The sequence below is a fragment of the Strigops habroptila genome, chromosome W (genome assembly GCF_004027225.2).
Source record: "Strigops habroptila isolate Jane chromosome W, bStrHab1.2.pri, whole genome shotgun sequence".
Taxonomy (NCBI): domain Eukaryota; kingdom Metazoa; phylum Chordata; class Aves; order Psittaciformes; family Psittacidae; genus Strigops; species Strigops habroptila.
This window is the reverse complement of record NC_044301.2, coordinates 27,115,440-27,127,777: the sequence shown is the minus strand read 5'-3', so window position 1 is coordinate 27,127,777 and position 12,338 is coordinate 27,115,440. Positions and strand designations below refer to the sequence as shown.

Below are 12,338 nucleotides of genomic sequence, written 5' to 3'. Positions count from 1 at the left end.
TGAACAGCCCCAACTTTCTCAGCCTGTCTTCATATGGGAGGTGCTCCAGCCCCCTTATCATCCTTGTGGCCCTACTCTGGACTTGCTCCAACAGCTCCATGTCCTTCTTTTGTTGAGGACACCAGATTTGTACACAATACTCCAAGTGAGGTCTCGCAAGACCAGAGTAGAGGGGCAGGATCACATCCTTTGACCTACTGGTCATGCTTCTTTTGATGCAGCCCAGGATACGGTTGGCTTTCTGGGCTGCAAGCGCACACTGCTGGCTCATATAAAGTTTCTCATCAACCAACACCCCCAAGTCCTTCTCCGCAGGGCTGCTCTGAATCTCTTCTCCGCCCAATCTGTAGCTGTGCCTGGGAATGCCCCGACCCAGGTGTAGGACCTCGCACTAGGCTTGGTTGAACTTCATGAGCTTGGCATCGGCCCACCTCTCAAGCATGTCGAGGTCCCTCTGGATGGCATCCCTTCCCTCCAGTGTGTCATCTGAACCACGCAGCTTGGTGTCATTGGCAAACTTGCTGAGGGCGCACTCAATCCCACTGTCCATGTTGCCGACAAAGATGTTGAATAGGATCGGTCCCACCACCAACCCCTGAGGGACACCACTTATTACTGGTCTCCAATTGGACATTGAGCCGTTAACCACAACTCTTAGCGTGTGGCCATCCAGCCAGTTCTTTATCCACCGCATGGTCTATCCATCAAATTGATGTCTCCAGTTTAGAGACAAGGTTGTTGTGCAGGACAGTGTCAAACACTTTGCACAAGTCCAGGTAGATGACGTCAACTGCTCTGCCCCTATCCATCAGTTCTGTAGCCCCATCATAGAAGGCCACCAAATTGGTCAGGCAGGATTTCCCTTTAGGTGAAGCCACGTTGGCTGTCATCAACCACCTCATTGTTTTTCATGTGCCTTAGTATGCTTTCCAGGAGAATCTGCTCCAAGATTTTGCCTGGCACAGAGGTGAGACTGACTGGTCTGTAGTTCCCAGGGTCTTCTATTTTCCCCTTCTTGAAAATGGGGGTTATATTTCCCTTTTTCCAGTCATCGGGAACTTTACCTGACTGCCATGATTTTTCAAATATGATGGACAATGGCTTAGCAACTTCATTCTCCAGCTCCTTCAGGACCTGTGGATGGAATTCATCAGGTCCCATGGACTTGTGCACGTTCAGGTTCTTAAGATGGTCTCGAACCTGATCCTCTCCTACAGTGGGCCTAAGGTCTTCATTCTCCCAGTCCCTGCATCTGCTTTCCAAGACTTGGGTGGTGTGATCACAGCATTTGCTAGCAAAGACTGAGGCAAAGAAGTCATTAAGAACCTCAGCCTTCTCCAAATCCAGGGTAGCCGGTTCTCCTGATAGCTTCTGAAGAAGGCCCACATTATCCCTAGTCTGTCTTTTGTTTGCTACATACCTATAGAAGCCCTTCCTGTTATCTTTCACATCCCTTGCCAGATTTAATTTTTACTGGGCCTTAGCTTTCCTGACCTGGTCCCTAGCTTCCCGGACAATGTCCCTGTATTCTTCCCAGGCTGCCTGTCCTCGCTTCCACCTCTTATAAGCTTCTTTTTCCCCTCTAAGTTTCCTCAGCAACTCCTTATCCATCCATGGAGGTCTCCTGGCCTTCCTGCCGCATTTCTTTATAGTCGGGACACAACACTCCTGAGCTTGGAGCAGGTGGAGCAGACTTGGGCACCCCTGCCCTCTAGGGCTTTATCCCATGGAACCTTACTAAGCAGTTTCCTGAAGAGGCCAAAGTCTGCTCTCTTGAAGTCCAGGGCAGTGAGCTTTCTGCATGCCCTTCTCGCTGTCCTGAGGATCTCGAACTCAACCATCTCATGATCGCTACAGCCAAGGCTTCCCTGGAGCATCACATTTCCAACCAGCCCCTCCCTGTTGGTGAGCACGAGGTCAAGCATGGCACCTCTCCTTGTCGGCTCCTGTATTACTTGCAAGAGGAAGTTGTCTTCTACACAATCGAGGAACCTCCTGGATTGCTTGTGCCGGGCCATACTGTCCCTCCAACAGCTATCAGGATGGTTGAAGTCCCCCATGAGGACAAGGGCCTGCAAGCATCAGGCTGCTCCTATCTGTCTATAGAGCACTTTGTCCACGAGTCCTCTAGATCGGGCGTCCCTCCTTTTCTGTATGCACTAGGGTGAATGCTTGTGGCCCCTGCACAGTTTGGGCCTGGAGCAACCTGTCCAGTTCTCTCTCAGCTTCCCTGACATCTTTTAGCTTACTGACAGTCTCCATCAGCTCAGCCAGCTGCTGCAGGAGGGCCTCCACCAGGGCACACCGAGTGTAGCCCTGCACATTTTGTACCCTTGCCCCAAGAGACAAGTTGGAAGCACCTACCACACTCCGAGGTCTGCACTGCAGCCTCCTCTCTCATCAGCTCTGTCTGGGTGCCTACGCTGGCTACTGCCGGCGCAGCCAGAGCAGAGCTCCCAGACCGGGCCCTGGTTCTGAGGCGAGTGATCACCATCCCGTTCGCTGCCTACGTAAACTGCTACACCATGCCCTGGTCGCTTGGGCAATCTTGAGTGGGTTTTTACCCACTCAGGGCTGGTGCCATCCCTCCTGGCGCCGCCCTCTGTGAGTCAGCTGCTCGCGTCAGCTGAGCTGCTGGCTCCTGGGCAAGTCCTGTTGAGGACTTGAGGCTCCCTCGGTGGCTCTTGCCACTCGGAATTGAGGCTCCTGGACACTGTGCTTCCCCCCGCTCCGGTGTTGAAGGTGTTCTCTCTGGAGCTACTCACCTCGGCAAAGTCAACTAGAACTAGTTTTTATATCTAGAACTAGAATTTATATCTTTATATTTTCAAATGTAATCTAACTTCTAGTTTTCAGAACCTCAAACACAAAATACATCATCTTGCTTTAAAAATGTGCTACCCTCCTGTGGTACTCAAAGTAAGAGAAATTTAATAGTGTGCTCTTTTAGAAACTGGCTTCCTGAGGTAGTGCCATGGCAGGCACTTGAGTTCAATTTCCTGTATGTTATTATAAAGCAGTTAATGATTTTGTCTAACTTCTCTCTATTATCTTTTGTATCACTGTGATGTAACTTTAAAAACTAATGAAACTTAATACCTTCCCTAACCTTTGTCTTCCCCCCTCCAATGTTTGGTCCAAATGTCCTCAGAAAAAGCTTCAGGACAACTCTGGTATCTTCAAGTTGATCTGTCTGAAGCTTTGGGGAGTATTAACAGCAAAGATCCTTTTTTAGGCTCTGGAAGCTACCTTCTGCTTTTGTGAAACAAGGTTTTGGGTTTGTTTGGCAACAATAACAGTCTAAACTTTCCTTTAACAGAATCATGATGAAACCTGGAGGAATTATTTTTCTGACATAAATTTCTTCCCAAATGCTGTTTACACCCACTGCTATGACTCGTCTGGAACAAAACTCTTCGTGGCAGGAGGCCCCCTTCCATCAGGACTTCATGGGAATTACGCTGGTCTCTGGAGCTAATGAGAACTCTTTCTAAGTGCTGAGCAGAGACAGGACACCTGACCCAAACTAGCCAAAGGGGTATTCCATACCACAGCATGTCATGCCCAGTATATAAACAGGGGGGAGTTACCCGGAAGGCCCAGATCGCTGCTCGGGTCGGGCTGGGTATCGGTCAGCGGGTGGTGAGCAATTGTATCCTCTCCCCTTGTTATTTCCCTTATCATTATTATTATTGGTGGTAGCAGTAGTGGTTTTGTATTATACCTTAGTTACTGGACTGTTCTTATCTCAACCCATGGGAGTTGCATTCTTTCAATTCTCCTCCCCATCCCTCCAGGAGCAGGGGGAGGAAGAAGGGGGGAAGTGAGCGAGCAGCTGCGTGGTTCTGAGTTACCGGCTGGGCTTAAACCACAACAGCCCCCTCCCCTATTTTGCTGTGAGGTAGGATTCCTTTCTTATAGAGTGGTTGCTCCTGGGCTTTCTGTGAAAGTCTAGGGGCTGTGTGTCTGCAGATATTTTGTCAATTAATTACCTGGAGTGAGGACTACTTGTAATTAAAAAAAATTATTAAAAATATTTGTAAGAGATAAGCTACTACTTTATCTGCAGAACCTGGCCCTGGCCTGGGTTGATCTTGTTTTTTAAAAGTACAAGTCTAATGACATTTTTTATACATAGAGGAATACAGTAATTTTAAGCTGTACTCATTGGAGCCCAGGGATGGATTCCCCAGAGGTACTGCCTATCAAGCCCAAACTGCAGAAGTGCAGGAGTTGTCAAAAGTGCATTTGTATTTGAATTGTAGTTTCAGCAGTGCCAAGAGCAAAAATTGATCTTCTGTTTCTTCTCTGCCTGTCCCAGGTAGCAGCTTGCACAACTGGAGTTTGCATAGGCTGTTCTGCAGTGTGGCTATTGCAGGGTAACATTACATTGAGGGCCTGCAGATGTGCTGAGAGGAAATGGGGCCTAGGGACATGAGTGTTCTTGTTATTCAAAATGAACTTAATAGATATATTTTCCAGATGAGCCAAGATTCTTTAATATGCTGCTGCAGTATCTCATGGGTTCTTCATAAATTGCCTAAAACCCAGGACTTTTTTTTGTCCCAGGTTGTGGAAATTTTCCTATTTTAGCTGTTCTGGTTGGCCATCTCCTCTAATAAGCTAATGGAATGAATAAACTGTTTTTTGTTTTTGTTTCTCCAAGTATAAAGAGTGCATCTCGGAGTTGTCTAATGCAAGCTAGAAGCTTTCCATGAAGCAAGATTACTTGCTGTTAGCTCATGTTGTGCTAGTATCTGCTGTCATCCTGCTTGCTATAGGAGATGCTCAGTCTTTCCCCAAATCCCCTGCTGCCTTCTGAATTCAAGGTCCCTTGAACTTCACATGGGACCTGGTGAGGAGAATAGGTCTGATGCCCTTCAGGTCCAGCTGTGAAGCACGTACATTCCAGGGTGATGGTCTTACCTAATAGTTAAAATGCAATACTCCAGGGTGCTCCTCCTAGCCTTTTGGCAGGCACCAAACTCTGCTTGTTACTGATGCCTCTGTTCTCTGCTGGGATGAAGGCCTTTCCGCTGCCCCTGTCACCAGTGGAGCAGAGCATGCCTGTACCGCATTGCTTTGGTGCCAAATGGGCTTGGTTTGAGGCGCCTTTTTTTTCCCCTCCTCTAAAGAAACTAGACACTTGAGTCTGAGTGTCCTCCGATTCTGCTGAAACAACAGTTATAGTTAAGCACTTAGTGTCACCAGTGCCAAAGGAAAACGCCTGGTCTAAGAATCCTAGCCCTGATGTTGACCTATTAATTGAAGGATATTCCAGGTCTGGATGAGGGGGCAAAAGGGGTATTTGTATGGACTGAGTTTCACCCTCCAAACACAGAGGGTGATCTTTCTGCAGAGTTATAGAATCATAGAATACCAGGTTGGAAGGAACCTCAAGGATCATCTGGTCCAACCTTTCTTGGCAAAACATGACCTAGACTAGATGTCCCAGCACCCTGTGCAGCCAAATCTTAAAAGTGTCCAATGTTGGGGAATCCACCACTTCACTGGGGAGATTATTCCAATGGCTGATTGTTCTCATTGTGAAAAATTTTCCTCTTGTGTCCAACTGGGATCTCCCTGGGAATAACTTCTATCCAGTACCCCTCATCCTTTCCATGTGACTCCTTGTAAAAGGGAGTCTCCAGCTTCTTTGTAGCCACCTTTTAAATACTGGAACATGGTGATAAGGTGTCCCCTGAGCTGCCTTCTCACAAGGCTGACCAAACCCAGTTCTCTCAGCCTTTCCTCATATGGCAGGCTTCCCAGTCCTTAGAGCATCCTTGTCAGCAGACAATGTCAGCAGAGTCTCTAGGTTACTGAAGAGGTCACCTTGGCACCCCTGGAAAGTGTCCCTCTGCTGACTCTGATCTCCACGAGTACCTCAGTGTACTCGGGTACCTCACTACCTAAAGCCTGATAGTGTGAATGTCCAATTCCTCCTTTTTTTTTTTTTTCCTTTTTTTTTTTAACTTTTTTTTTTCTTGCATAGGAAGCTTTGGACAATTCTCAGAAGAATCTGGATAATGATGTAAAATTCCTCACATCTGATGTGCTTCTGTGTATTCTGTTTTCAGGGTGCTTTCTTGCAAAGATAACCCCTCATGGGGAGGGAGCTATCCTCGTTGCTATATGAAAAGCACCACAAAAAACTGGAAACAAACTAGATAGTGCTGCAAGCATGCAAACAAATTGGGCCAGAGAAAACTTAATTTCTAGTCTGTTTCAGTAGTTTTAAATGCTTGTAGTGATACAGATGTTAAGTTTCGGAATATTTTGTGGTTATTCATATGTCACTTTTGGTCCAGTCAGTGTTAGAAATTGAGGCAGGGAAAGGTGATGATGTGCCAACTGTCCAAATATAAGCGATAGAAGAAATAGGAGAAAAAGCCAGGTTTTCTTGATTTGATTTTGTTGCCTTGTTGGTTTAGATATCAGAATTGAAATCCAAGATTATGGTGAGAAAAGCAGGGGTTCCCATCAAAGTGCAGGAATGGCTGTATAGTGAATCTCTCAGCTCTGCATGGAGGTGAGTTGGGTGCACCCTGTTGTTCAAATGGCAGATATACCCCCACTATGCATGGAATTCAGTCTAGTGACTGCACTTCAGTTGGTTCTTGAATGGCTCACCATGCTCTGCTGAGACCCAGTGGCATTTGCATTTTCAGGCCATCTTATCTTTTCCAATGTTTCTTAATTATTTCCCTCCCTTGCTCTTTCCTGCCCTCCTGAATGGTCTTTTTGGGGTCACCTCATCCACCCCAAATCTTCCCAGTCTTTACTGTAGCAATATTGTACTTACAGAGGTGACCTCTGTCGAGCAGAAATGGGCTTGTTGGCATTTTGTCAAGCCATGCTTGAGACCTTCAATTTGCTTTGTTTTAAACTGGGTAGACCTTTGAGGCTGGCTCAGACTGTAGAACTGGCCAGTTGCCCTAGTACAGGTTTCACTAATGGAAGAATTACATAGTAATGGTCTATTCATGGGGGGGAAACAGACTCTGGTTTATCTCACATTAGGCACTTGAAGGAGAGAAAAGAACTTTAATCATAACAGACCTTCAGACTTTCTGCTATTGACTTTTCAGTCATGTGGGATCTTTTGTGCTGCTGGTGAGAATAAGCAGCAGTTAATTTTACTGCTCAGCTCTTTTCAGTAGACTACCATGTTAATTTGGGTATCTTTGGGTATTACATTTCCAGTATTCATAATCACATATAATCAAACTAGTGACTTAATTATGGGTTTGGTAATACCCAGTTTGTAAGTACTGGGTAGCAACCCTTTGGTAACAATTGGGTGTTATGTGATGGACATTCCTAAGGAAGCAGAAGCTACTTTGCAGTGTTGGCTTGAGTATAGCAGTGGTGCTCACCCTCTTCACCAAACACCTTATTCCTGGCAATTCCTCCAGTTTTCTCCCTTTTACAGTGTCCTGGGTTCAGCTGTAGCAGTCATTTTTCTCCTTCTTAGTAGCTGGTGCAGTGCTGTGTTTTTGACTTTAGCCTGAGAAAAGTGCTGATAACACACCAATGTTTTAGTTGTTGCTAAGTAATGCTTACCCTGATCAAGGACTTTTCAGTCTCATACTCTGCCAATGAGGAGGGGCACGGGAAGCTGGGAGGAAGCAGAGACAGGACACCTGACCCAAACTGGCCAAAGGGGTATTCCATACCACAGCACGTCATGCCCAGTATATAAACTGGGGGGAGTCACCCAGAAGGCCCAGATCACTGCTCGGGTCGGGCTGGGTATCGGTCAGCAGGTGGTGAGCAATTGTATTGTGCATCACTTGTGTTTTATTATTTTCTTTTCCTTTTCCCCTTTTAGTTTCATATTCTCTCCCCTTGTTATTTTCCTTATTATTATTGGTGGTAGCAGTAGTAGTTTTGTATGGTACCTTAGTTGTTGGACTGTTCTTATCTCAACCCATGGGATTTACATTCTTTCGATTCTCCTCCCCATCCCTCTGGGAGCAGGGGGGAGGGAAGAAGGGGGGAGAGTGAGCGAGCGGCTGCGTAGTTCTAAGTTACTGGCTGGGCTTAAACCACAACACTTAGGCAGTAGCTCGCTGAATTGGAGCCTTGCTCGCAGTCTCTCTGTTCATTTGACTCAGCCCTGGATGTCTCCCTGGACTGTTATCCCCCTTTCAGTCTGAAAGGCTTTGCTTCAAGCTCATTCCTGCTCCATGAAGGATTTGATTCCTGTACTGCTGGTTATTTCAGTTCAGTGGCTTTTATTTTTCCTCATTGTTTATTCTGGGGTTCAGTGCATATGTAAGAAATCATACTGACTTTTTCAGCCCTCCTGAACGTGGTACAGGGCCCTGCCCTGTTAGGTGTCAGAATTATCCAAGGTGCACTGAAACAAGTATCTCTTACACAAGTTTTAGGGAGGAAAAGCAGCTGCATACACACAAGTAGAAAGGTATCTCTGGGTAGAATAGGTGAGGGAGCAGTTTAAGAATTTGAAATAGAAGAACAGTAACTTAGTATTTTGGTTTCTTTTTTAAAAATTGCTTTAACAGGTTTGTCTGTTCTAATCCACCCAAAGTTGCACTATAAACTGGGGTTTTCTGTTCATCGATGCAAAATGTGCCTCTTGGCTATAATGCAAAAGTTGGTCTCTGTCTTTCTGTTTGCAATGGAAGTAGTTTAACCAAAGACTGATTTAACTCGTTTTTTGCTCTTACATGTAATCATCTACACAGCAGTCCTTGCTGGTCTTTCCCAAGCACCGTACAGCACTATCCCTATGTAAAAGCAAAACAGGGAATGCATTGAACAATGGAACCTGCTGAACTTCCTTAGTTTGAGAGACACACTGCAGAGATGAGTCCAGGTTCCACGTGTTTTAAATACAACCATAAACCAATGCAGCTACTCTTTCAGATCAGCACCACTTCCTACCTTTCCCTCCATTAAAAGTAAACCCAGCAATATGTGATCCAGTTGATGTGCTTACAGGTGGAACATGGGGTTCTTGAATTTTGAGAATTGAAATGTCTCATGTGGAAGAACTCTGTGTGGGTGCAAGAGTTAGTATCTGACATTACAGCTCTTTTGCCATCTTGCTAAATGCAGTCAAGTACTCTGGACTCTTCTGATGATTGTGGTTAGAAAAGCTGTGAAGATGTAGTCTGCATTTTAGGTCATCTGTGTGTTGCTTGATTACATGGACCATGTAACAGTGACTTTTACAGATTGCTTTCCATGTGTCAGTCACAAATAACTCTTCATTATCTGTTTGGAGAAAAACTGTTAATAGATACATTTCCAGATCAAATTAAGAGCCTAATTTTCCATCTTGCATTAACTGGGTTACTGTGTTCACATGCCAGAAAAATGTTGCTCTTTGAAAAAGAATGTTAGTGTATGTGGCAATGACCCATGCACTTTTCAAATACCTACATCTGTATGTTCTCACCTGAGTATCATTAACCACACTGTAGTCTGACAAATGGATCTTTTACTACTGCCCTGTTATATAAATCATTGTAACTAACTGAAGGGTTTGGTTTTTTTCCCACTACTTGAAGTTTTGTGATCTGAAAACTGGTGAACAAAAAGTATTTATGCATCTTACTATGGGTATCTCTAAATAAAATGTATTTGTATAGTGTGTTGGCTTGGCTGATCATTTCCTCTATTCGCTAATCATCCTACCGCAAGTAAATCCAGGGCAGTTTTGAGAGCAAGTGGGCTTGGGGTTCCCCCTGTAACACTCCAGCCTTTGTGTTGACATGACTGATTCAAAGGAAATAGTGAACTGTTATTTTTCCTTCACCAGTGAGTGGATTAATATCCCAAGGGCACATTCTCAGCTTATTCCTGGGGTTTGGTTTTGGTTTGGTTTGGTTTTTTTATAGCTTAAACATCAGTTCTGTTCTCTGTACAGCTGCAGTAACACTGCTAGCTTCCATAGAAAGTGTATCTAATGGCAGAGTTGGGACTGTTGCAATCTTCAAAGCATCTCCTTCCTGTTCTCTTCTTCTGGTACCTAATTTCTTCTGAGACAAGAGTTTACTTTTAACCACTTTATTTTTCTAAGAAGGAAATGCCTCTTAATGCTGGACAGCACAGATACCTATAGGTAGACAGTAAAAGATAGGACTAAGGGTTTCAGTAAGACCTTATGTACCAAAGCTACATCTGTAGCACTAGATCTACTGTATTTTCATTGCATGGGACAGTGAGGCCTCTGTACAGCTGTCCTATTGCCCTGCCTAGAATTGGGAAAGTTATTTTTTGGAGAGAGGGATTGTCCTTAAGAGATTGTTCTGGTTTCAACTGGGATAGAGTTAATTTTCTTCCTGGTAGCTGGTGCAGTGCTGTGGTTTGGCTTTAGTCTGGGAGTAATGCTGATAACATGCCAATGTTTTAGTTGCTGCTAAGTAATGCTTACTCTGATCAAGGACTTATCAGTCTCTCATGCTCTGCCAGTGAGGAGGGACACAAGAAGCCAGGAGGGAGCAGAGACAGGACACCTGACCCAAACTAGCCAAAGGGGTATTCCATACCACAGCATGTCATGCCCAGTATATAAACTGGAGGGAGTTACCCAGAAGGGATGGATTGCTGCTTGGGTCAGGCTGGGTATCAGTCAGCAGGTGGTGAGCAATTGTATTGTGCATCACTTGTGTTTTATGAGCTTTCAGTTCTTCTCTTGTTGTTTCCCATTATTATTATTGTTGGTATTCTTTCTATTATCACTATATTATACTGTACTTTAATTATTAAACTGTTCTTATCTCAACCCGTGGGGTTTACATTTTTTCGATTCTCCTCCCCATCCCACCCGGGGGGGCAAGGGGGGAGTGAGCGAGCTGCTGCATGGTGCTGAGTTACCAAGTGGGTTTAAACCACAATGGTCCTTTATGGTGCTGAATGTGGGACCCGAAGGGTTGTGATAACAACAGATCTGACCAGAGTGTGTTAAAATAAATTCGTTATAAACATCTATTGGTTTGGTTTAATAGTCACTGGCCACAATGTTGATTCATTTACTCTCAGAGTTGTTGCGCTTGGTCTCAGAGTTTCATTATGTCATATCTTGCTTGCAGCCAGCATTCCCTGTTTTGGTGTTTATCGGCTTTGGGCCCTGGGCTAAGATTCTCGTTTTGTTGTACTTTATAATAATTGTTGGTGATACGATAGAATTGCTGGTCACGAAACTGATCTGTGTTCTCTGCATTGCCATCACCTCTATACTTTGAGAGCTACCTAATGAGAACTATTAATACTCATACCTCTTCCTTTTTCTCCTTGGATAGCCAACCAATGGAAGAGAGATTCCCCCACATCTCCCCCACCAGGCTATTTACAGCAGCATTTGAGAATTTTGAAAGTTGTGAATATTCTTGGGGTGCTGAAACCAGTCTGGCCCTATTGCTAGGAATTGGTATGTTGTTGTATATGATTCATATCTTGCTTAGGGTTAAACAGCTACATGTGGCTACTCCAACCCCCAGAAGCACTGCAGCTGAAAGGAGAAAAAGAGGGGCTCAAACTTCAGTGACAAGGAGTTTGGCTACTTCAACCCCTGTGACACTCACTATAGCTACTCAAATCCCAATGGCAAGCACTAGAGCTACTCAAACTCTGGCAACAAGCATTGGAGCCACTTCAGTCTCCACAACAAGCACTGTACCTACTTTAACTCTGATGACCAATACCATGGCTACTCAAACCCTGGCAACAAGCATCGGAGCCACTTCAGTCTCCACAACAAGCACTGTACCTACTCTAACTCTGATGAACAATACCATGGCTACTCAAACTCCGACAATAGGCACCGCCATTATTTTTATCCCCATAACAAGCACTGCAGCCACTCAAACTCCAGCAGCAAGTATGGTGGCTATTCAAACTGCAACTGTTTTAATTCCTGTGAACACTACTGCAACTACTCATACCCCAACAACAAGCACAACAACCACTCAGACCCTGGCAATGGGTGATATAAATGAACCAGAGAACCAGCCCGTGTCGGTATCAGTTGCCCCTATACACCAGAGGAAAGGGAAACAAAAAATAACTCATGTAGAGAAGAAAGATGAAGAAGAGTCAATACCAGAATTACAGGGGCCAACACAAGAACTAGAGGATCCATTATAAAAAACAGAGCAAGAGGCAGAATGAGAGGTAACTTGTAGATCGCTGTCCTTGAGTAAGCTATGGAATATGTGAAGAGATTTCAGTCATCGTCCAGGTGAGCACATCATTACATGGATGCTCCAATTCTGGGACAATGGGGCTGACAGTCACGAACTACAAGGTAGGGAAGCCAAGCAGCTGGGATCACTTGCTAGGTGTCCCGGGTTCAGCTGTAGCAG

The 12,338-nt window shown here is 45.0% G+C and overlaps 1 protein-coding gene across 1 annotated transcript in view; it reads left to right on the top strand.

Moving 5' to 3' along the window:
• Positions 1 to 3,478, top strand: part of LOC115619175 (DDB1- and CUL4-associated factor 12-like) — a 33,172-nt gene extending 29,694 nt beyond the window's left edge. The window contains exon 9 of the mRNA XM_030511222.1: positions 3,320 to 3,478. Within this exon, the coding sequence (XP_030367082.1) occupies positions 3,320 to 3,478 (159 nt within the window). The remainder of the gene's footprint in view (positions 1 to 3,319) is intronic.
• The last annotated feature ends 8,860 nt before the right edge of the window (positions 3,479 to 12,338 follow it).